General features: G+C 42.4%; 2 protein-coding genes across 2 annotated transcripts in view; one reads left to right on the plus strand and one right to left on the minus strand.

Annotated features, from left to right (window-relative positions):
- Positions 1–736, plus strand: part of VWCE (von Willebrand factor C and EGF domains) — a gene marked incomplete at both ends in the record, with an annotated part of 34,294 nt that extends 33,558 nt beyond the window's left edge. Inside the window, one exon of the mRNA XM_081332250.1 lies at positions 6–736. Coding sequence (XP_081188376.1) covers positions 6–736 — 731 coding nt within the window. The remainder of the gene's footprint in view (positions 1–5) is intronic.
- Positions 737–3,420: 2,684 nt separating this feature from the next.
- Positions 3,421–14,047, minus strand: LOC308670725 (pepsin A-like; the record flags this gene model as incomplete). Its single annotated transcript, XM_081332376.1, has 9 exons — positions 3,421–3,567; positions 4,670–4,762; positions 5,735–5,879; positions 6,254–6,370; positions 8,960–9,159; positions 12,115–12,233; positions 12,873–12,990; positions 13,337–13,493; positions 13,992–14,047. The coding sequence occupies 9 exons, from the start codon at positions 14,045–14,047 to the stop codon at positions 3,421–3,423; spliced, it is 1,152 nt and encodes a 383-aa protein (XP_081188502.1).
- Positions 14,048–26,325: the final 12,278 nt, after the last annotated feature.

Below are 26,325 nucleotides of genomic sequence, written 5' to 3' on the forward strand. Positions count from 1 at the left end.
ATCAGATAATTTGGCTTCCCTGGAGAATAGACTGGCCAACCCTGTCTTGGAAGATGGAGCAGCAGAGACACCCTTGCAATATCTTCAAAGAGGACCCATAGCCCTGGTGTCTGATAGCTCTACCCCTAACATTGCCTCACTTACTCCAGAGGATCATCTTGAAGCAAGTAATGCAAATGATCAGAAGACTGTGCTTATGAACCCAATTGCATTAGGGAATGTTGGACTCCACCAAAGCAGACCAGCAGAGACCACTAGGTTGCACGTCAATGAACCACCAAGTATCATTCCTCCTTCTTGGCTAGGCCACTCAGCAATTCCTCAAATAAAACTGGAGTCCGTTGTACCACTTCTAAATAATCCAGAGAGCTTTGGGGATCCTCCTAGCAAATCAGCTGGGTCCTCCATGACTCATTCCAGCCTGTCTTCTCTTTATTTAAGAACAAGCAGAACCACTGCATCTCCCTCTGCTGCTCATACGTCTGTTCCATCCACTCCAGCTAATCTCAAAAAGTCCATATCGGCCTTATTTCAGCGTTCAAACATTCATAACCTTCCTTTGCAACCTCTGGCTGAAACATTTTCTTTTTCAGCCAGTTCTAATCTAGATTCTTTTCAAGAGCTTCCTGGTAGCCCAACCCACATAACACATTTTTCTTTGCGCCACCTAAATGTAGGGAACAGCTCTAAATTAACCTCTAGTGATGAGAATAGCCTCACTGATATATCTCCATAGATTGGAGATTATTTTGAATAAGAGGAACATAACCACTTTAATCTCATAAAAACAAGAGCATCTGCCTATATGGTTGCTGTTTGCTAGGTTTCCCACTATGCATTCATGGCAATAATCACTTTCTGACTTCTTAGAAAGCAGGTCCTCTAATTGGGTGCATCACTTCAGCTGTTGATTGCATTGAAGTTCTTAATACCTCATTGGACTTAGAAGACAATAGAAAAATGGCTTTTATTTGCAAAATCAGTATAAACTTTCCAGTAAAACAAAGATTTCAGAATGGAAGCTTGACAAGTAGTAGAATCATAGGCTAATTCAACCTCTTGTTTTACGTGTTGTATGGCTGGCCTAATGCCAGCAAGGAAAGCAACAGTTTGTGCCAGGAGTCACATAATAAATTTTCTCACACTATGTCTAATATGGACATTCTGTTGCTGCTTACTGTCTTATATGGACATTTCAAGACTGATTATACATATTGAAGAAATGTGGTTAGCTTTCCATGAAGTCAGAAATGAACTAAACATTGCTTTACAGACAATGTACTGCATACTGGTATGTATAACACTGCACTGCATACTAGTATGTACAACACTATTTTAATAGTGGAAAATTTCCACTTCCTTGTTCTGGTGTGTATAGAATTCTGCAATTCAGATTATAATATGAAATATATTTTATGAACACTAAAATCATAGTATCATGCCTAAAGGTAAATGTATTTTTCTATGTCATAGTTACAAGTACATTTCCAAGCTAAGCTTATGAGAATTTTGTTTAATATTTCTTGGGTGAAATTTGCCAGCCACTAAAGTCTTCAGGAATATTCAGTTCTTGAAAGGCTTTGAAAGTCATGTGCAGCCCATTCATAAAATAGGCAGCATGACTGAATTTTGTCAACTACCTCAAAGGGGTGTTTTGTAAGGGCATATCAATTTTTGATAATTGAAACTAGAAAGACTGCTGTTGTTTTCCTCCATTTCAGTCTCTGGGAATTCTAATTTTGTGAGATGTCCAGTAAGTCTTCATTGGATAATCATTTATGTAACTTACGTGCTTCCTAAAATTTAATAACTAGCATCATTGTTCCTCAGTAGTCTTGGGTCTGATGTAAATGTACAGGATGAAGTACTGTACTAGAGCAGTGCAGTGCTTCAGTTTCAAAGCCACAATGGTGCTGTGTCTCCATAAAGCAACAGCATCTTTTTCCTGTGTCACGTGACTGTCCTTTGCAGCTGTAATAGTGTGTTATTGGAAAAAGATGCATTTGTTATAGAGCACCCTTTTGCCTTTGAATCCAAAGGGCAGCACGGCCACATGAAATGTAACTTTGGACACACCCAGTGGCAATTTGAAAAGTGATTAGACGTATATCCACAGTTCTTCATTGTCTGGCTGGCTCAACTTCCTTGAGGCAGATAGATCCCATATATCTTCAACTCTAGCTTTGCTGGCTTCTAAGCCTTAATCATTACTCAGAAAGGGCCTTCTCCTCTGCAGTTTTTGCGGGTGAAAATCCAGAAAGTGCAGAACAGTAGTAGCTGGACAGGCAAGTCCACATATTAAGTGTAGGAGTCTGAACTGTTTGATACATTATGCCACAGACATTCTGACTGCCTTTGCTAAGGTTTTTCAAACTGATTCAGTTTATGATCTGTCAAAACCACCCTACCTCATAGTGCATGTAATGATTTTATGCTGGGTTAAAGTTGAAAAACATGAGACTAAAAATTCACTGGTCCAGATTGCAATTTTCTTTCATGGAACCACATTTGTGGAAGGGGGAATAAAAACCTCTTAAGCCTCATATCACTATGCCTTGGTCTACCAATGGATTATGGCTTAAAGTGACATTGTCTGGTTATCAAGGTAGCTATATCCTTTTCTCTTGCCACTCTTCCCCCCCCCCCGGTTTCCTAAATTAGGGCACATCATTCAATGCCATCACTTGGACAATGTGACCCATCTGCATGCAAAGTTTTATTGATAGATATGATAAAGCCCCTTTGAGATTGCCACTTCACACTTGCATGCATTCCTTTGGGCAGGAATTAAAGGAGATTTCTATGTGAATTTACCTTGGCATGTTGCCATGTCAAAATAAATGCCTGCATTATGTTTTTCATATATTGATATAAAAAATTCGTATTATCGTGCTGTGAACAATTCCATTTAAACAAAATGGTTGGTTTTAAAAACTAAAATGTATATTATAATAAAAATTATGATAAATAAATTTAATCTGAATATTCTCAAACTGGATTTTTTAATAGTTTATAGTTTGATATTCATTTTTAAAAGGCTTGTTTTCTATATAGAGGAATATAAGCTTTAGAAAGTATATTTATTGACTTCTTTACTAATTGTAGGAAAGTTAAATGTTTTTTGAATGCTGGAAAAAACTGCCTAAAATTAAGAGTTGTTTGACGGTAGTATCCATTATCCACAAAGTTGGTGGGTTCCCCTTGGTTGGACATATTCACTTGGGAAATTTCACTTGGAATGGATTAACTTCAGTTTGTTAACTGACATGCATTTAGTGCGCAGTGAATATAAAGTCATTTATTTTTATATTTATTTATTGTTGCTGACATTAAAGCATGGGGATCAGGAGCATAATTGCCAAATTTAATTCCGAAGAGTCAAGACTATCCTTAGGCTAAAATATGACCGATAAGATGTTGCTATTGCTGTGCCATAGGAGCCAGGCCAATCTGGTTGTTTGCTCGGTCAAAGACACAATAGTACAGACGAATGAAGATATCACCAAGGATCCAAAGATCTTCTTGGAAGGGCATATTCTGGAAACCACTCTGGCAATAACTTTGGAACTGAAAGAAAAGTTCAAATATATGATGAGTTTGAATGGCCTAAATAGAGGGCCGTTACAAAGTATTTGGAAGCTGACATTCCCTCTCTCTCCTGTTGAGTTGTTCCTTATCCATGCTGGAGTAACAGAAAACCATATTTGCATTGAAATAGGTTGTCTCCATTGTCTACCTTTAACTTGCCTCTTGTTTAAATTTGGAGTCATCTGATTTCCCTCCAAGGTGATGGGTGAGAAAGATTTTGCCTACCTTAAGCCTGCTGTTGAGTTATGTTGGAGTAAGGGAAAATGCTATGTTCATCCTAGTACAGCTAACACTGTCTAAAATGTGGGTTGGGGAGAAAGTGAAGGCAATGCCATGGAGGAAAGTAATCATTGCTAGAATACGATTGTATCATAGTTATATACAAGGGAAAGACAAGGATGCTGAGAATCATGTTCAGACTCTGTGTGAAACTTTCTGAAGAGCCCCATGAATAATATGTAACAGTGAATCATACTTGTTTTTTTCATTTAACCGTGCTTTCCTTGAACATTTGTACATGGACTGTGGCATGAAATAATAATGCCGCAAGGAAAGAATCGCTTTACATAAATCTTCCATACTGTGAACATTAGGTTTATATTGCAATATTTGTGATTAAGCACAGTGGTTATTCTTGAGTCCAAAATGATAAGCTGATACAATACCCTTTCTTTAAAATAATCTACAGCTTTCCTCAGCCTGGTTCTCTTTAAATGTGTTGGATTTCTATTCTGATAATTCCCCAGGTAGCCCAAACATTGGAAATTGAAGTCTAAGATATTGGGGATGGTCTACTATGGAGAAAAGACACAGTGAGTATGGTCTACATGAGAATAATCTTATCACTAAATGTGTTGAATTTCATGTTCAGAGTTGCAGAGTTTAATTCTTAATGCATAATGAAAATAGTGCTTTGCTAAAACTTATCAAAAAGCATTTCAAATGTTAGAAGAGGTCTCCCACTTGAGTATAACTGATTGAGATTGTCTTGCTATAATTCTTTTATGGGTCAGATTTTTTTTATCTAGAGGTTTATTGTATGAACTAAATCATTTGAGATTGGATAAATCACAGATCCTACCTGGCGAATGTAGGCACTGGCAGGCACAGGGTATTCAATGCCATTGATGGTGAAAACAATGTCAGGCAGTTGGTTGATAGCATTGCAGTTGACTATGTACTGATGTGAAGTAAGATGAACAGAAAACACATATTAGCAGCCCCATAATATTTGAGAAAGGAAAAAAAAAGCTGGGCGTTATGGACTAGAAATTATCCACAAAAAAATGAACAGACCTGGGCATTTTACAGCCCCCCCTTCCCAGGCCACCTCTGATCTTTTGGGTGTCCCTGTCTGTCCCGTGTGGATTGCTTTTACTTTGAAGGTGACTGCTATTTTTTTTAAATTTACGTATGTGCATGTGTGCGTGCCTATGCACCTTCACAGCCCTACTGGTTCAGCCCTCCACAACAGTCCCAGTTTCTCATGTGGCCCCTTGAGAAAATTAATTGCTCAGTCCTGCATTAGAGTGGTGCTTCCCAAAATAAGATGTCCTTAGATTCAACAGTGATGACCTCAGTTCAGGATTATATGCCAAGTGATAGTTGTTTGCAGTGTGGAAGGCCTACTACATGTTAGCAGAACAATATCAGGAGAGGAAGAAGGTGAGCCTGGCTAGTGTAACATGTGGGTGGAACCAAGTAGTGTGGCTTTTTGCAATTAACAGATGGAAATTTTGTCAATGCACAGATTTTCTAAATGTCATCCAAGATTTTTTGGTATAGCACCCAATGTACTGATAACCACTGGAACCACCACAGTTGCTTTACTGTATGTTATAACCTTTCACTTTTGATTTTCAGACCTTGATGCTTTGTGATCTTATCCAATTCTTTGTCTTCTACTATCCCCTGGTACTACCACATAAATTATCCATGCTTTTTTCTTTTCAACAACAGTTAAATCTACTGTCAAATAGTTAAATCTAGTCAAAACTTTGTTTTTATTTGGAAATCCAACATTTTAACCTGATCATTTTTTACTACTTTTTACTACTCTTATGTTCCCAGCATTTTTTTATTACTGGTAATGATTATTTATTTATGTATATGAATTATAGTCTCATATGATTATCATCAAGCTTACCTGACCATTGGAATCTTGGTTACCACCAATGAAGTTCTGAATGTTAGCAATGCCATTGGGGGGACCTGCCAGGAGGGAGGTACCAGTGTCAACAATAGCCTGGCAGCCACCAGAACAAGCAATGGATTGACCATTAACGGTGATACTGAAAAGAAATAGGTAAAGGTGAGAGAAAGAAAACTATCTCGACCTCTTGCCTATGGGTCATTTGAAGTTATAAAACAACTTAGCCAACATAGGGAAAGGAAGAAGAATGAGAAAGATTCAAAATAATCCACCTTGATTTTTTTCCTACAAGAGGGGGAAGAAGGAAATTCTGGCAGGCTTTCAAGAGTCTATTATTATAATATATCACAATGCTAAACTACATTCCTATAATTGTTAAAGCATCTATTTTCTAATCTGGCCTACTTTGTAGAACTGACAGGCATCTTCTTTTGCCATTATCCTGCACTTGGTTTTCAATTGCATCTATGCGAAGCAGGGAGGTAAAGGCTGAAGGTGTAGGAATTGGGTTACCTGTCCACAGTGATCTGCCAATAGAGTTCAGCAGAAAGGGGCACCCAGTTGAGACTTCCAGTATAGTAGGAGGAGTCAATGCCACCAAACATTACAAAACTCCCGCCTTGCTCATCACTGAAAAATGAACATAGAAGAATATGTCAATTAGAGGAACTGCAAATGTTTTTCTTTTTTTCCCTTTTTTTCCTATTATACTGTTGACCAATTGAATCTTTTTTAAAAATAATATCCTTAAAATGATGGGTTAGTTAGTTGATTGTTTCACCTATAAAATACTGGTAGTAGCAAAGAGAGAGTTGTATCTCTTGGCTTCTATGTAGTGATTATGAGGGTGGGGGATAAATGCTGTTGAAGAAATGGAATTTAAGAAAGGAATTTAAGAAAGGGAAAGCTCTGGGAATTGGTGTATGAGCTGTAAAACTACAGATTCTTTCAGTCCATTTCAGCATATACTCTAACCCAGGGGTCTTCAAACTTGGGCCCTTTAATGACTTGTGGGCTTCAACTCCCAGAATTCCTCAGTCAGTGTGCCTGGCTGAGGAATTCTGGGAGTTGAAGTCCACAAGTCATAAAAGGGCCAAGTTTGAAGAGCCCCTGCTCTAACCCTTTCATAAATAAAAGGGTGTACATCTTATCTTAATCTTTCGCTGACCTGGCACCAATCTGTTCCACTATGTTCCCTCTGGTCTACTGATTTCTGTCCCATGTATAAGTTTCATGTAAGGAGATAAGATGCTCTGTGGTTCCAAATTTCCTGAGGACATTTTCGTCATGGTCAACACAGTCATTGGGTTTTCTGTAATCTATATAAGCTCGCACAAACTCTTTTCTGCTGTTTTCTCAATTATCCAGCGTGCATCAACAATAAATTGTCTTTACTGTCTTATTCTTTAACAATTTCTAAAGCCAGCTTGAACATCTGGCATTTCCTCTTCCAGGTAACCTGCATTGGTTGATCCTAAGTTTCATTTTGCTAGCATGTGAAATTAAGGATATGGTATTATAATTTCTATTCTGTGCTAAACTTTCTTTCTTTGGGTTGGTATGAGCTGGCTTATACTTCAGATTTTCTGGCAGGTTTTCTTTTTCTGCCTGGCAATGATCAGCAGCTAGACATCCCTGTATTTTCAATCTAGTTGTGTAATAAACACTAGTTGTACTCCAAAAGACCCTCAGTTTTTCCTCAATAGTATGTGAATGTAACCCAACCTTAAAAGGTTCATTATGAGGCACTATATTGTCATTCAATTTACATTACCTACTCATGAGTTTATTTTGTAGTGCTTTATCATTTCCTTTTTCCATACAGTATGAAAAGATGCCTTAGCCATTGGGACTCAAGTGATCATCTCCCTCCAGCATCTTTCTATACTGCCACCCAATACAGGAGCTTAATGACTGTTGCCAGGCAACTGTGATACTGATTATGCCTCGGGTGACCTGCTGCGAATACAGGAAGTCCACAACTTATGAGCACAATTGGGGCCAGAATATCTATTGCTAAGTGAGGCAATCATTAAGTGAGTCATGCTTGTGGGCTTTTTTGCTGCTATCATTAAGTGAGTCACTGCAGTTAGACAAATCGTATGGTTGTTAAATGAATCTGCTTCCCCCATTTACTTCATTTGTCAGAAACCCCATGAGGTGGTCACTAATGGCAATCACATGACTCCAGGATGCTGCAGACATCATAAATACATGCCAGTTGCCAAGCACCCGGATTTTGATTAGGTGACCATGGGGACGCTGCAATAGTTGTAAATGCAAGGACAGTCATAAATCACTCTTTTCGGCACCTCAAAACTTGTTGTTAAACTAATGGTCATAAGTTGAAAACTACCTTTATATACTCCTGGAATATATTCCTAGTATTCTTCACTCCTCCCTCTCAGGAATATCCCTTCTGCCACAATGAGGCAGCCTAGCAGAACTCACAGAGGTCAAAAGTAATTTACCATTGACTTGCTCCAGGAATTTTAAAAATATTTTTTAATATTCTAGCCCAGGGATCCCCAACACCCGGTCCATGGACCGGCAGTGGTCCACAGCATACCAGCAAGTGGGCCACACAAACAAGCAAAGCTCTATCCTCGGGATGCAGGCAGTATTCAAAACACACCCACTCTGGTCCACGGAAAAACCTTTCTCCATGGCATCAGTCCCTGGTGCCGAAAAGGTTGGGTACCCCTGTTCTAGCCAACAGTCCTGGAATTTGTTTTTTTATAGTTTCCATCCAAATACTAAACGAACTAACCTTGGTTAGTCTTTTGATGATCAACCATAGTCACCTACATATTGCCACCTGCTGTTCATGGTGAAGAGTTATATGCATATCACTTTATAGGAGGGGTGTCAAACTGCTGGCCTACAGGCTGGATGCATCATGGCAAAACTGCGCCCACCTCATTGCTGGCAATGGGAAAAAAATCACAATACATCACAACATGACGTTGCAAGTTTGACACCCCTGCTTTATAGGGATTTTGCTATTGTGTTGCACATGCTTTAAAAAAAAAACCTCACTGGGGATTTTTTATAATATTTGACAACTTGCAGTAATGCACTGAAACCTTGTAAAACTGAAAAGGATTGTCTACTGCTGAGTTTCTCCGGAGGTAATATGGTTGGCATTGCTGCCCTTTCCCTTCTGGCAACAGATAATTAGTTCCTTCAGAAAAACGTGCACAAATCATTGTTACTTACGAACTCAGGAAGACGGAAAAGAGATCCTGGGATACCAAACCTTCACTCATCATGTTGTCAAAAACAGGAGTGGCGCCCGATTGAGACAGCCTAGGGAAAGCCAGACCCAGAATGCCATCGAAGGGGGCATAATAAAGGAAACTGCCTGGCTCGGTCTCACTCAGACCAAAGATTTGATTGGTGACTTGAATACCTGCCACCTGTGCAGAAGAACAGGGAGAATTGTTTATAGAACTCCTTTTTAATTTCAGGCACTGCTACTACTTTTGTGTCGGAAGCACATACCAACACATTTTAATTTTAGTTTCAAGCAGATTTATGCATAGATACATGTGTGTTTGCAAACAGACCTTGAGATAAAAAGGTAAAGGTAAAGGTTCCCCCGCACATGTGTGCTAGTTGTTTCCGACTCTAGGGGCTGGTGTTCATCTCCATTTCAAAGCTGAAGAGCCAGCGCTTGTCCGAGGACATCTCTGTGGTCATGTGGCTGGCATGACTAGACGCCAAAGGCGCACGGAACGCTGTTACCTTCCCACCGTAGTGGTCCCTATTTTTCTACTTGCATTTTTACGTGCTTTCGAACTGCTAGGTTAGCAGAAGCTGGGACGAGTAACAGGCGCTCACTCTGTTACGCGGCACTTGGGATTCAACCCGCCAAACTGCCGACCTTCTGATCGACAAGCTCAGCGTCCTAACCCACTGAGCCACCGCATCCCTGACCTTGAGATATTTATATATAATTCACTTGATTCTAGTTGATTCACCACTTTTAAATAAACTGCTTGGCAGTTTAATGTCTATCTCATAAAACAGCCTCAAAGGAAGTCTCTATGTATGTATAGCACGCTGGCTAAGGAATTTTGGGAGTTGAAGTCCACAAGTCATAAAAGCGCCATGTTTGAAGACTCCAGCTATACTGAAACCCTTTACGATGGGATTATAGAGTAACAGGAACATCTGTAGAGGAAGGCAATATATTCAGAAAACAACTCGGGTAGCATTTGAGATAGAAGAGGCAGTAGACCAGCTGTCAGACAGGGACAAATGAAAAATCCACTGACTCTGAGACAAGAAGCAAATCTAATTTTATTTACAGCTTTGTTGTCAAGAAATATTGTGTGAAAAAGATCAGCGTTCATGGCCAAGAAGGAAGACACAAGAGAATATGCAATTATCAAACCACTAGACTAATATCACGCACAAGTAGTGTTATTTAATGTCTCACAAAAAGAAGCCAGAGCATGCATAGAGAAAGAAATGTGAAATGAACAGGTAAATGGCAGTAAAGGCAGGTTTGGGGTGGGCGGGGAGGAGGAAAGTAGCAACTGACATCAGATGGATAATGAAGAGAACAAGAAAACAGAAAGAGCAACTACTTCACTGATTACAGCAAAGCCTTTACAGGTCAAACCAGAATGTGTTATATATTACCAATGGGTCATTATTCTTTTGAGAAGCCTTTATAGCGAAGAAGAAGCTACTATAGGAAGTGAATCTGGACGGTCAGAATGATTCAGAACTAAAAAGAGAATATGACAGGATCCATATTTATCAGATGTGCTTTTACAGCAATCTACACTGGAAACAGTCCATGAAATCAGAATCTAAAAACTAAGATTCATAGTATATATATATATATATATATATATATATATATATATATATATATATATATATATATCCCCCAGGGGGAGAGTGTTCTCTGTGGGCGTGCCAGACCTATGGAACTGCTTGCCGGTTGAGCTCCGGATGGCCCCCGACCTTCGCTCCTTCCGGCGCGATCTAAAAACGTATCTATTTGAGCAATCTGACCTGGTCTGATGGGTTAGGGTTGGGGTTTTAATACGTCTTAATTATTGCTTTAACCTTGGGCATTTATTTAATCGCTTTTAACTTTTGTATCCTGTTTTGTATTTATTGCCCTGTACACCGCCCTGAGTCCTTCGGGAGAAGGGCGGTATAAAAATATAATAAATAAATAAAATAAATAAATATATTAGAAGAGAAATGAATCTTGTGTCACAAGAATCCCAAGAAATATTCTACTTTCAAATGCAACATTTATATATAAGCAATTCCAGGCTTGCAAAAGCTGCATCTGTTTCCTTCTGCTTTTCTGTAAGGGGCAGACATTTGCCTCTTTTATGAAGACAAAACAGAAAGTGCCTCTGTTGTCACAACTGTCAAGACTATTATTGGTTCTCACAACACTGTGAAAAGAATCTCCCACAGTATTGACCTGTACCCATTTAATTTTTTATAGCAATATATTAACAGAATAGTAGGATGGGATGAGATGAGATGGCAGCTGGAATCAAAATAAGTAGTGCTGCTTCTGAAATATGCTAATGACACTGTTTTGCTACTTCACACTAAAAAAGATCTCATTATAAAAATAAAAATGGAAAAGTGAAACATCTGTGCTAATGCTCCGAATTAGTTAAAGTTCAATATTAAGGAAACAAACATAAGCTCAATCAGCAAGTTTAATGAACTTCTAGCTGATGGCAAAGTAATGAAAATGATATGTCGTTTTGTTTTCTTGGGGGTCACTGCTTCACTACAGCATTGTGGGTTTTTTCCTAATTTGTTTTATGAATATTTTGAACAGAGAGCCAGTTTAGAGTTGTGTTTAATGCATCAAGCTAAAAACAGGGCTCTAACCCTGTCTTAGAAGCAAAATCAACAGGATGACTTTAGACCAGTCATTTTCTTTCATCCCTAGGAAAGAAGAGATGGCAAACCATTTCTGAAAAATCTTACCAAGAAAACAGCGGGACTTGTCCAGTCAGCCTCTGAAAATTGGCCATGATTAAATGGGGGGAGGGAAGTGCTTATTGATCATTTGAATTTCTTGGATCTTCTAGGATATTACTGAATTTCTTAATTCTTTAATCATGAGTGCATGCATGACAAGGTTGTTAAAGCTCCTGTTCTTCTTGACTATGAAAATTCCCCCAAACAAACACCATGGCTGCCTCTGAGATTAACAGAGGATCAGAAGTTGGAAAGAGCTAAAAAAACTTTTGCCATAAGATCTATACAGAATTCAATTAGGTTTTCCCTGTCTGTCCACCCAGAACCATGCTGACTCAGTCTAATTTCCCAAAGGATGGTTTCTCATTTTTTTTATTTTTTATTTTTTGGCAGTTTACCTGGACAGTATCATAGCCTAGGAATCCAGTCATGCTTCCGGTGCCATAGGTGATGGATACGCTCTGGCTGGTGGCTTGGAAAGTGGATGACTGTTGTGGATTGAATCTATCATGGTTAGCTGCAAAGATAAGTAATTGTAGTATGATGTGGGCATACCGAAAATGTAACAGAACAGAAAGATAGAGAGTAAGAGAGATCTTGGCATTTAACTCATCCCAGTACAATACTCTCTAATGTGTGAACTCTGACCTCTGTCATAGCTAACCTGAACAATGTTATAATTTGGAGGAAAATAGTTATATTTTCCCTTTATGTCATGTGGAAAAAAATATGTAATAGTTCTATTATTAGACATTTTACTGTATCTGGTTTTATAGCTGTAATAAACTGATTTGATTATCCCTTACATTACATCTGTCGCTTTTATAGCCAAACTCATGCCTAAACATTTGCTATGTAGGAACATGTTTTGTTACTCCATAATGATCCCCTTGAGTAGCAGCTCCCCAAAGCTGTCTCAAGAAGTCAATACACCTAATATTGTACGATCCATGTTGAACACATTGGAAAGATGGATGGACATGAGAATAAAGAAGTCTCCCTGATCTGGTCCCTTTAAAATATTTTGGGATTGGAGTTCTTAGGATTCCCAGTTAACATGCCAGTACAGATGCTGTGATGGGACTTACGGTCTATTTGGAAAGCTTGAACAAAGAGTAGCCTCTTTCCGAAAGTGTCAGTTATGGAGACTACTTACAACAAGCACCACTGGAGCAATACACAGAAGGGACCCACAAGTTGGAAGAACCAGTGTCAAAGATGACTGTGAACTGTTGTGGTGGAGTGCCAATGGAGATAGTGCCAATGTACTCCAGCTGTGGAGGCAGAGGACAGAACATAATAAAAAAAACCCCATCCCTGATATCTCCATAGCATTTTTGAAGCAAGAGAGATGAACACTTCTTTGTAGACAAAAGCAAGTTTGACAAGCTTTTTAACAATACAAATCTGCTCAATTTGTTACAATAAAATATCATTTATGTTCCACCATCTCAAATCACTTTCAAACATTTAAAATTATAACTTCCTAAATCTATATGTCTTTTTTTACTGCTCTCCCCAGAGCAAGAGGCTATTGAGTTAAATCAACATGTGTTGAGATTTTCTAGCTTTGTCCATTGGCTAAATGCTGAATATCTCCTCCTACTATGGAATACTTACATCCATATAATTTTGCATGGGTTCAGAGGCAAATGTATTTTGCAGCCCGGGGAAATATTTTGAGCCAATGTTGTAAGGATGCTTCTTCAGAAAATCTTCTAGCAGCCCAAGATCTTTAAGGGTTTCCCTCACAGATTTTATTTTCTTTAGGTAAACCCTAAGCATTGAATAATGGAAAGGAAAAGATTAGTAAGTGAGAGATAGTGTTCATAGCATTAAAGACTGAAATAAAATGCATTTTGGACAGCATTCTCTGATTCAATGCTCTTAAGAGGGCTACAACTTTCAGAATTCCTAGCTAAAATGAGAGTTATAATTGCAACATATCTGGAGAGGCCCTCAGATGGGGAAAGATAAGTTCAGATTTATTTCTGCTGAGGAAGAAGGACTTGAAATCTAGGTATACTCTGTAAAGAAAGAAGCATGTTCTACCTGATGAACACACAGTACATTTGCAGATATAGCTATAAAATGGAAATAAAATATTACTGTCAGTGGAAAACCTAGGCACATTACAGCTTTGTGGCTTGCCCACCAATCACAATAGAAAGTTTGTTGGAAGAGTTTGTGGAACATAGTTTGGAAAGAAAATTAGATTCTTCTGAAGAAAATGGTACATGTTTTCTTAGAAGAAAGCACAATTCTCAATACTTACTTTGTTGTCAGACACTGGGAAAGTGCCACCAGGCTCAGAAGTAAGAGGCACTTCATGATTACTCCTTTATCCCCAAGTTGTTGATTCAAATGAAGTGTGGGTCCCAGCTTCTAAGCAACACAGTTAGGTTTGTTACATGCATATATATAGCTCCAAGACTCTCTTATCGTATTTGCATATCATGCAAAATGGCAGACATTCCTGATATGATTATCTTTTTTCAAATGTCCTTAATAAGAACTTTCCATGTCAATCTTTTCATTCTTGACCTAAAAACACGCTTAGACGTAGGTGACATTGCAACCATTTCAAAGACCTTGGTACATCCCAAGAGCACTAAAGCAATGTTTTCCATAACTTTTCAACATGTGAACCAAAGGCAAAACTGTACATTTTCTTTTTAAAGTAATCTGGATGGAATTAGAATTTAGAAAACAAACACTATAATGAATTAAATATAAATTTAATTTTTACAGTTGAGGGCTCCAAATATAGTATACTCAGCATCATTCAATTCTGGGAAAGATTTTTTAGACAGGTTGGTAGCCTTTGCAACATTCTGCAAAATTCAGAAGTTGCAGCTGGTGCAAAATGCAGCAGCGTGGGCTGATCAATGTATGTTACACCTGTGCTTTATGAGTTTGCCTCTGGTTTCAATTCAAAATGCTGGGTTATTTAAGGGATTACTTCTCACCAGATACATCTACCTGTCCCATCAGGTACAGCAGGAGAAGCATGTTTTGGGTCCCATCCACTAAGGAGCCTCATCTGAGGGGACCCTGGAGGAGAACCTTTTCTGCCATGGCACCCACCTTTTGGGGCATCATCCCTCACAGCTGAGACAGGCCCTGACTCTATCGACCTTTCAAAAGACTCTGAAAACCTGGATTTATTTAGGGAGTCAGTTGTGATGTGAAACCTGCCCAGCGGTTCTCCTGAATGTTATGAATGGTTTGCACTCAGCTACTAATTATGCTTGTGTGTTTTAACAAGGTGTTCAATAAAAAATTTTTACTTAGGTTTTATGTTATGTTTTATTTGAGAGTTGATATAGACAGGACTTTGTTGTTGTTGTTGTTGTTAGCTGCGAAGTCGTGTCCGACCCATCGCGACCCCATGGACAACATTCCTCCAGACCTTCCTGTCCTCTACCATCTTCTGGAGTCCATTTAAGCTCACGCCTACTGCTTCAGTGACTCCATCCAGCCACCTCATTCTCTGTCGTCCCCGTCTTCTATTGCCCTCGATCTTTCCCAGCATTAGGCTCTTCTCCAGTGAGTCCTTCCTTCTCATTAGGTGGCCAAAGTACTTGAGTTTTAGCTTCAGGATCTGGCCTTCTAAAGAGCAGTCAGGATTGATCTCCTCTAGGACTGACCGGTTTGATCGCCTTGCGGTCCAAGGGACTCGCAGGAGTCTTCTCCAGCACCACAGTTCAAAGGCCTCAATTCTTTGGCGCTCAGCCTTTCTTATGGTCCAACTTTCACTGCCATACATTGCAACTGGGAAGACCATAGCCTTGACTATACGCACTTTTGTTGACAGGGTGATGTCTCTGCTTTTTAGTGTGCTGTCTAGATTTGCCATGGCTTTCCTCCCAAGGAGCAAGCGTCTTTTAATTTCTTGGCTACAGTCCCCATCTGCAGTGATCTTGGAGCCCAGGAAAATAAAATCTGTCACTACCTCCATTTCTTCCCCATCTATTTGCCAGGAATTGAGAGGGCCAGATGCCATGATCTTGGTTTTCTTAATGTTAAGTTTCAACCCAAGTTTTGCACTCTCTTTCTTCACCTGAAACAAGAGGCTCTTTAGTTCTTCTTCACTTTCTGCCATTAGAGTGGTATCATCTGCGTATCTTAGGTTGTTGATATTTCTTCCGGCAATCTTAATTCCAACTTTTGATTCATCTAGCCCTGCCTTTCTCATGATGTGCTCTGCATATAAGTTAAATAGGCAGGGTGACAGTATACAGCCTTGCCGGACTCCTTTCCCAATTTTGAACCAATCAGTGGTTCCGTGTCCAGTTCTCACTGTTGCTTCTTGACCCGCATATAGGTTTCTCAAGAGACAAATAAGATGGTCTGGTACTCCCATCTCTTTAAGAACTTGCCACAGTTTGTTATGATCCACACAATCAAAGGCTTTAGCATAGTCAATGAAGCAGAAGTAGATGTTTTTCTGGAACTCCCTAGCTTTCTCCATGATCCAGCGTATGTTGGCAATTTGATCTCTAGTTCCTCTGCCTCTTCGAAATCCTGCCTGTACTTCTGGTAGTTTTATTTTTTTATTTTATTATTTTAATTCCATTTATATCCCGCCCTTCTCCGAAGACTCAGGGCGGCTTACAAGCTTAGCAGTAGCCTTCATTCTATGTATATGCCTGCTTATTAGGGCTTTCACACGCACACACCCCAAGCGGCATTATTACAAAGTCAGCTTAATTGCCCCCAACAATCTGGGTCCTCATTTTACCTACCTCGGAAGGATGGAAGGCTGAGTCAACCTTGAGCCTGGTGGGATGCGAACCTGCACTAATTGCAGGCAGCTGGTGTTACTTAAGGAGGCATTAGCCCACTGCTCCACCAAGGCTCTCGATCCACATACTGCTGAAGTCTAGCTTGTAGGATTTTAAGCATGACTTTACTAGCATGAGAAATGAGTGCAATGGTGCGATAGTTTGAACATTCTTTGGCACTGCCTTTCTTTGGAATTGGAATGTAAACTGATCTTTTCCAATCCTGTGGCCATTGTTGAGTTTTCCAAATTTGCTGGCAAATTGAGTGTAGCACTTTTACTGCATTGTCTTTTAAGATTTTGAATAGCTCAGCTGGAATACTGTCACCTCCACTAGCTTTGTTGTTGCTCAGCTTTTCTAAGGCCCACTTCACTTCACATTCTAGGATGTCTGGCTCGAGGTCAGTGACCACCTCATTGTGATTATCAGGGACGTTAAGCTCATTCTTGTATAGTTCTTCTGTGTAATTTTGCCACCTCTTCTTAATCTCTTCTGCCTCTGTTAGGTCCCTGCCATTTTGGTCCTTTATCATGCCCATTTTTGCATTAAACGTTCCCTTCATTTCTCCAATTTTCTTAAAAAGATCTCTGGTCCTCCCTATTCTATTGTTTTCTTCTATTTCTTTGCACTGTTCATTTAAGAAGGCATTCTTATCTCTTCTAGCTATTCTCTGGAATTCTGCATTCAATTGGGTGTATCTTTCTTTTTCTCCCTTGCCTTTCGCTTCCCTCCTTTCCTCAGCTATTTGCAAAGCTTCCTCAGACAGCCATTTTGCTTTCTTGCATTTCTTTTTCTTTGGGATGGTTTTGGTTGCTACCTGTTGTACAATGTCGCGAACCTCTGTCCATAGTTCTTCAGGCACTCTGTCTATCAGATCTAATTCCTTAAATCTATTTGTCACCTCTACTGTATATTCAACAGGGATATGATTTAATTCATACCTGAGTGGCCTAGCGCTTTTCCCTACTTTCTTCAGTTTAAGCCTAAACTTTGCAAGGAGAAGCTCATGGTCTGAGCCACAGTCAGCTCCTGGTCTTGTTTTTACTGACTGTATAGAGCTTCTCCATCTTTGGCTGCAGAGCATATAGTCAATCTGATTTCTGTGTTGACCATCTGATGATGTCCATGTGTAGAGCCGTCTCTTGGGTTGTTGGAAAAGAGTGTTTGCTATGACCATCGTATTCTCTTGACAGAATTCTATCAGCCTGTGCCCTGCTTCATTTTGCACTCCAAGGCCAAACTTGCCTGTTATTCCAGTTATCTTTTGGCTTCCTACTTTAGCATTCCAATCCCCCATGATGATAAGAACATCATTTTTTGGTGTTAGTTCTATAAGGTGCTGTAGTGCTTCATAGAACTGGTCAATTTCATCCTCTTCAGCACTGGTGGTTGGGGCATAGACTTGGACTACTGTGATATTGAATGGTTTGCCTTGGATTCGAACTGAGATCATTCTGTCATTTTGAGGATTGTATCCCAGTATTGCTTTTCCTACTCTTTTATTGACTATGAAGGCTACTCCATTTCTTCTGAAGGATTCTTGCCCACAGTAGTATACCTGATGGTCATCTGAATTAAATTCACCCATTCCTGTCCATTTTAGTTCGCTGATACCTAAGATGTCAATGTTCAGTCTTGTCATCTCTTGTTTGACCACGTCCAGTTTTCCTTGATTCATGGATCTTACATTCCAGGTTCCTATGGAGAAAAAATCTTTACAGCATCGGACTTTCCTTTCACCACCAGACACATCCACAGCTGAGCGTCCTTTCGGCTTTGGCCCAGTCGCTTCATTCTTTCTGGCGCTACTAGTACTAGCCCTCTGCTCTTCCCCAGTAGCATATTGGACGCCTTCCGACCTGAGGGGCTCATCTTCCAGCGTCATATTGTTTTGCCTTTTGGTACTGTCCATAGGGTTTTCATGGCAAAGATACTGGAGTGGGTTGCCATTTCCTTCTCCAGTGGATCACGTTTTGTCAGAACTCTCTGCTATGACCTGTCTGTCTTGGGTGGCCCTGCACGGCATAGCTCATAGCTTCATTGAATTACGCAAGCCCCTTCGCCACGACAAGGCAGTAATCCATGAAGGGGAGACAGGACTTACTGCTCTCGTTTCTCCCCATGATGTCAATTTCCACAATTAGAGAACTTTGCCAATGGAGGGTTTCTAATACTAACATTACCAGAGAAAAGATCTGGTGCAGCCATTCTATCTTTTTCACCAGAATGGATATTTAGAAGAAAAATGACATAGAAAATGGCTGGAACAAATGGTTACTGAGCCAAGTTTCAGTCCGGGTTCTGACAAGAGACAAATCCTCTGGTGATCCAGAATCTTATGTCTGAAGCCAATAATTTTCTCTAAAACCCACAATTTGTTCTCTTTCTAACCTGTTCTGGAAAATGAAACCAAATCAGAAAAGTTCTAGTCAATTTCACTTAGGCTTACTTTTCCCCATAAAGGTTTGCTTGGGAAAAGTTGAAAGGAAAGTAAGGCGAGGAATAGATTTATAATCAATGAAAAAATCACAAATCAATCCTAGAAGCATTTTATTCTGGGATCAAATGAGTTGGAAGACAGAGGGGCTGAGCATCTGGAAGTTCCTGAAGCCATTTGGGATAGAAAATAAAAAAGTGGTTGCAATCTTCTATCCTTTGTAAAATGTTGTGCAATAAAAGTTTTCTTTCAACAAGCACAAGCCTAATATTCTCAGCTTCCTTCTGGTCCATTTCAAATTCTTTCTAACAGGTTTTGCAATGTTGCATGGTTGTACGGAGAGGCGGACACTTGAGCTGGGTAGTATTTCTTTATTACGTCAGGAATGAAGCTGGAGCAAAGGGGTTACCTGGAGTCTCTTTATACCTGCCCAGGTTAATGGTGACCAATAGATTTAAACCTGGGCTTCCCGCCAGTGCAGGTGGCCAATGGATTTAAACCCTGGCTTCCCGCCAGAGCTGACCATGCCCTGGGGCTGTCAACGACTCGCTCTATTCAGGCTTTCCCGCCAAAGCGGTTATAGCCTGGAGCTGTCCAGCCCCCTGCTGTGCTGACATTTTCGTGTATGCTTTAAGGGCATACACTACACCCCTTCCCCCATAGTGAGGAATTACCCTCTGTCATCCTGTCTCCAAACTATATACACTTATTTACACTATACACAAATTTTACATACACAAGAATTTACATTGTTAGTCCTTGGTTGCTTCTCCACCCTCTTAAGAACGCACATAGTCCACGAGGTAGCTTGGAGCCTTGTGCTGCCTGCTTGATCTTCTTGGGACTGGTTCTCCTGGTGGTGTGGTGCTGTGACTAGACTCTCTTCCTTGTTGTGATTGTTGTTGTGGGTTGTGGTGTGTGTGTGTGTGTGTGTTGCGGTGCCTGGTTTTTGTGTTCTGCTGGGTTCTAGTGTTTGCCTGGCTTCCCTGTCAGTCTCCTGTCTGGGGTGGGGTTGGCACTGTGCCCCTCTGGTAGCCCTCCTGGGTGTTTGTGTTTGTGTTGGCTCTTCCTCCTCAGTCCCCAGTGTGTCCTCAACAACCCTCTCAGGAGCCCTTTTCCTCAGCTGATCCAGGTGCCTTTTCCAAAGGAGTCCCCCCTCCACCCTTACTCTGTAGGAAAGGGGTCCTGTCTGCTCTAATATCTCCCCTGGCATCCATGGGTGACCTGTGCTGTAGTTCCTAGCCCAGATGCGGTCTCCTGTGTTGAAACTTGTTTTGATGTTGGGGGTCCCGGCGTCTGCTGCTACCCTGTCTGGGTGAAGTCTGTCCAGTGTTGTTATGAGGCGTCTGCCCCATCTGAGTTCCGCTGGGCTTTTGCCTGTGGCGGTGCAGAGTGTTGCATGTTGGTGTAGGAGGAATGTGGCCAGTCTTTGCTTCCAATTTCCCTGTACTATGCGCTTGAGGGCATCCTTTGTTGTCCGCACGAATCGTTCTGCCAATACATTACTGGCAGGGTGGAAAGGAGCTAAGGTGGCGTGCCTAATCCCCAAGGTCCTCAGGAACACCTGGAAATCCAAGGAGGTAAATTGTGTTCCATTATCTGACACGATCACATCAGGCAGCCCATGTGTAGCAAACATCCCCCTCAATGCTTGAATGGTTCCTGCTGAGGTCATGTTGCCCACAGGCACCACCTCCAGCCATTTAGAATGGCTGTCTACTGCTACCAGAAATGTGTGTCCTTGGAATGGGCCTGCATAGTCTATGTGCACCCTGGACCATGGTGAGTGTGTTTCCTCCCACTTGTGGACTGGTGCATGTGGTTGTTCTGGCTGTGTCCTCTGGCATGTGTAACACCCCGCTACTAGTTCTTCTATCTCCTTGTCCAACCCTGGCCACCACAGGTAGCTCCTTGCCAGGGCCTTCATTCTTACTATTCCTGGGTGGCCCTCGTGTAATGACTGGAGGACTCTTTCTCTGAGCCTTGTGGGGATGATGACTCTACTTCCCCACAAGAGACATCCCTTGTGTGTGGACAGTTCATGCCTTCTGGAGAAGTAAGCAATGAACTCTTGCCCTGGTGATTTGTCCTGCCACCCACTGCTCACCCAAGATTGTACCCTGCTCAGAACCCTGTCCTTGGGGGTCTCTGTGGCTATGTCCCTTGCGTTGAGGGGGCATTCTGGCAGTTCCTGAATTGCCAGTATTTGGACAGCCGGTGCTGGGTCCGGCTCGGTATCCCTTAGGGGAAGTCTGCTGAGGCCATCGGCGTGCCCCATCTCTTTGCCCGGCCTGTGTACCAGTTTGCATGAGTATGCAGAGAGGAATATGGACCAACGTAACATCCGGGGTGACAGGAACTGTGGGGTCTGCTTCTCTGTTGTAAATAACCCTAATAATGGCTTATGGTCTGTATAAATTAGGAATTCCCTACCATAAAGGTAGTCATGAAATTTCTTTACTCCTGCAACCACTGCCAGTGCCTCTTTGTCTATCTGGGCATAATTCCGCTCTGTAGCTGACAGGGTCCTGGAGTAGTAGGCGATGGGGGCCTGAGTTCCATCCTCCCTTAAGTGGCTGAGAACTGCCCCAATCCCATAAGGGGATGCATCACAAACAAGGCAGATTGGCTGGTCCTCCCTGAAGTGGGTGACTGTGGCATTGCCTGCTAACAGGTTCTTCAGTGTTTTGAATGCGTTAGCGTGTTTGTCAGTCCAGTCCCAGGATGCTTGCTTGTCAAGCAACCTGTGTAGGGGTTCAGCAATTGTGGCCTTGTGTGGCAGGAATGCGTGGTAAAAATTGAGGAGGCCCAGGAATGCCTGCAACTCAGACTTGTTTTGGGGAGTAGGGGCTTCTTTGATTGCCCTGACTTTGGATGCAGATGGGTGGATGCCTTGAGCATCGATCCTGAACACCAGGAACTCTGTCTCAGTTATCCCAATCTTGCATTTCTCCCTTTTGTGCTTCAACCCTGCACCCCTGAACCTCTCAAGTACTGCCTTCAAATGGGCTGCCAGGACATCCTCGGAGCTGGCTGCGATCAGGACGTCATTGAAATAAGGGCAAACCCCTGGTATTCCCTTGAGGGTCCTTTCCATCACCTCCTGGAATATTCCAGGAGCCACGCTGACCCCAAACTGCAACCGGTCTACCCGGAATGCCCCTTTGTGTGTGATTATTGTCTGTGCTCTAGCAGCCTCTGGGTCTACTGGCAGCTGCTGATAAGCTTGGGCCAGATCCAGTTTAGCGAACACCGACCCGCCTTGCAGGGACACCAGAATGCTGTTCACCGCGGGAACCGGGTACGAATGAGCGCTCAGAGCCCGGTTGATTGTCCCCTTATAGTCGGCGCAGATTCTAATTTCACCGTTTGCCTTGAGCGGTGTTACGATGGGGGTTTCCCATTCCGCTCCATCGACTGGCGTTAGCACCCCCTGGTCTACCAGCTTATCCAATTCCCGCTCTATCTTATGCTTTAGTGCAAACGGAACCCTCCTAGCCTTCATTCTTATGGGTTGCACCTGGGGATCTAGCTTAAATGAGATTGGGGGACCTGTGTACCTTCCCAGCTGCCCGTCGAACACATCCGCAAAATCCTTGCAGACAGCTTCAAGGGAAAGGCAGCTCCGCGTCTGGTTAATCCCCATAATTCCAATGCCCAGCGCGTTGAACCACCCTAACCCCACGAGGCTGGTCCGCTGGCCTTTGACGACCAGTACAATCAATATCCCCTCGAACCCTTTGTACTGAACCCTCACCAACGCCTCCCCCCAGACGTTAATGGGTGAATTTTGGAAGTCAGAGAGGGTCAGTCTGGATGGCCTCAAGGGAACCCGTTGGCCGCTCCGCTTGCAAATCTCCTTAAACGTTCTGGCAGAGATGATGGACACGGCTGACCCTGAGTCCAGCTCCATCGTGCAGGGGACCCCTTGCAGCTTCACCCTCAATTTTATTTTCGGGGTTAGCGCCGCTGGGGCCCGTTAGGCAAGCATCCGGCCGTCCCGCCGTGTGGCTGACTGTCAGTCCTGGCAACCGCTCCCTGGTACCTGTAGTGAACTGGAACTCTGCCTCCACCTCGTGCAGGTTATCCCGCTGCTTCCTCCTGCAGACCGCCGCGATGTGCCCGGTTTTCCCGCATGCCCGGCACTTAGCTGACTTGAAACGGCAGGTAGACCGGGGATGCTGTCCTCCGCAGCTGGCGCAACGGGTAGACCGGGAGTTGTTTGTGCCGCAGCTGGGGCACTGGGTAGACCGGGGTTGTCCGCAGCCGCTGTGCTGGGTAAACCGGGGACTGCAACCGCAATGCTGGGTAGACCGGGGCCGATTCGCGCTGTAGCTGTGGAGTTGGGTAGACCGGGGGCCATTCGCTCCGCACCTGCACTCCTGGCATCTTGCGTCCGCCGTGGTTGGTCTTGGCTCCCTCACGTTGTCTCGGTTGGAGGTGACGGGTCACTGTTGTCGGTGGATAGCGTCCACTTCCAGCTCTGCCCCGTCCACATCGCTGCACCTGCTCAACCGGTGGATGGATCCGCCTTCCCTTGCGTCGGACTCCTCGGCCACGTCCCAGGCTAGGAATTCCTCTTCGACATCCCTCAGGGTCAGCTTCTGCTTTGCGAAGATTTTTTGTCGCAGCTTCCTGTCCCTCAACCCACAGACGATCCGATCCCGCAGCCGGATCTCTAAATTTTCAAAATTACAGAGGCGAGCTGCCTGCCTCAGGGCGGCCATGTATTGCTTGGCAGACTCACCCGGCCGCTGGTCCTGTTTCTCGAAACGATACCACCAGGCAATTTCGAACGTTTCGGGCTTGAAGTGCTCCGTCAGCTTCGCCAGCAACTCGTTGTACCCGACGGAGTGGATGTCGTCGGGTGCGCAGAGACCGACCGCCAGCTGGTACGCTTCCGTGCCGCAGCTGCAGAGTAGCGCTGCTGCTCTCTGCCGGTCATCTTTCACCCCATTTGCCCGTAGGTAGCACTCGAGCTGCCCCACGAATGCTTCCCACTCCTCGGGGCGGTTGCTATTGAAAAGGGGATACTGACCAGTTGTGCCATTCCGCCGTCTCGGTCGTCCTGTGTCATGGTTCGGGGCTGCCGATTGGATTCCGTCCGCGGCTAGCATTGTCCGGTGCAGGATCCCATCCTCGTCGCCAGTGCAATGTCGCGTGGTTGTACGGAGAGGCGGACACTTGAGCTGGGTAGTATTTCTTTATTGCGTCAGGAATGAAGCTGGAGCAAAGGGGTTACCTGGAGTCTCTTTATACCTGCCCAGGTGAATGGTGACCAATAGATTTAAACCTGGGCTTCCCGCCAGTGCAGGTGGCCAATGGATTTAAACCCTGGCTTCCCGCCAGAGCTGACCATGCCCTGGGGCTGTCAATGACTCGCTCTATTCAGGCTTTCCCGCCAAAAGCGGTTATAGCCTGGAGCTGTCCAGCCCCCTGCTGTGCTGACATTTTCGTGTATGCTTTAAGGGCATACACTACAGGTTTGTTAAGATGTTCTTTCACAAGTACATCTTGTGAAAGACGATGATAGTTGCAGGAACAGTAGCCCAGATATACCATACGCTTGAAATTTGCTGTGTATAATTATTAAATCCCAGTTGCAGGGGTAATCAGAGCAGTCAGACTATGGGTTACAGGCAAGATGCTATTGAATCTAGACAGACAACTGCAAATTAATTGCATAGCAAAACAAGTAGGTTTATTGTATCCAAGTCCAAAGTTATTACTAGTATCCTATTAAGGTTAGACAAGAGAATTTACTTTCCCTTTAGGACAATTGGGAACTCACTAAGACCCAGCAAACTCTAAGTAATGTTGATTTCTGTGTGAGTCCTGGCTGTGGAAATTTCCAACATCTAAAAACAACCTTTGTTAAAAGTCCTTTTGTAGTGTTATCTTCACATTCTTGTGCTGGCCATGGAAGCATATCTGCCCTCCTTTATCCTATTGTAGAAAATGGCATTTCAAATAACACTCATCAGTTGCTGCTTGGCACTCTGTATTTGCTATTGGATGGAATCCAATTTAAACTTTTTTTCCAGAGAACTTTTTTTTTAACAGAGAGCCTGAATTACCAAGTACAAAAGGTCAAATCTGGGTCAGGGCTAAACCGTATTTGTTGGTAGGGTTCTGAAGTGACAACTATTAACCTTCCCCTACAAAACAGCAGCATGAACTGTGCATCTCACAAGTACTCAAAGACATGGGAAAAATATGCACCTGATCAATTCCATCTTAGACTGCTGAGGGTTCCTGCACATGCTCCTGGATTCTTCAAAAAAGACTTTTGCAATAGAAAATGGTCATAATATATCTTTATGATAATGCCATTTTTAAAAAGATGATTATAACTTAAATTTCTAAGGAAAAACAAATGATGCAGAGGTTTCTCTTAATGTCAGTTGGAATATATTAATGTACTTATCTTTATTAACTGCCCACTACAAGTTGTAGAAAGAAAAATCTTCATCAGGGTCCAGTCCAAGCCGGGAATAAACAAAATGGAGACTGCTTTAGAAAGAAGGCTGTAGTTTATTGAAGAGCAGAACCACAAGACATGAGGCTCTGGAGCAGCTGACCACATGTAGTAGGGAGTGGTGGGTTTTTGTTCCTTCTTGGGCTTTTGTGTTTGGAATTGTTCCTGTGGCATGAAATTTGACCTGAGGTTCAATGTGAGCCTTTCTGGTATTCTGATGGTGGTGGGTTAATCCTATTATGTCCTAAAGGCCGTATCTTGCTTCCCTGGGGCTGTGGCTGATGATTATGTCCTGTGTTTTGGGTGAGGGGTTGTTGATTCTAGGGATCTTTTGTCTTTCTAATCCCATCAGCTCAAGTTTCCTGGCTCCAGCCTTTTTGAAAGGATTATCACATCTGCATTTCTACAGACCTGGTTTCTGCTTGGGGCAGAGAGACTTGGTGTGTGTGTGTGGTTTCTGCCTTTAAGATCCTTTGGGGAAATATATTCTGCCTTTTAATATTCCCAAAATATTTCTTTCTCTGGGGTTTGTGTGCTGTCCTCCCACCAGGTTTATCTATGTAAATTCTTACAGTCCTAGTTAGAAAGAAATATCTTTTACTTTTGTTTATGTAATCTGTCTCAGAAGATTACCTGGAGAAATGTCATTGGGAAAATTATGTTTTTCTGTAGTAAATGTGGCAGCTTTTCTCTTAATATCTCAAGACACCCCCTAAGTGTTCTGTACCAATTTACCTTTATAGGTTATTGAATTACTTTGCAGAGCAAGAACAGTTACTATTGAGATTTTTTTGTTTCTTCAGCTAGAACAATTAATCAGTGGAAGAACCCACCTCCAGAAGTTGTAGGTACTCCAACAGAAATTGTAGGTACTCCAAGAAGAAATTGGACAATTATTTATCTGAAA

The sequence above is a fragment of the Vipera berus genome (genome assembly GCF_964194415.1).
Source record: "Vipera berus genome assembly, chromosome: 1".
Lineage (NCBI taxonomy): Eukaryota > Metazoa > Chordata > Lepidosauria > Squamata > Viperidae > Vipera > Vipera berus.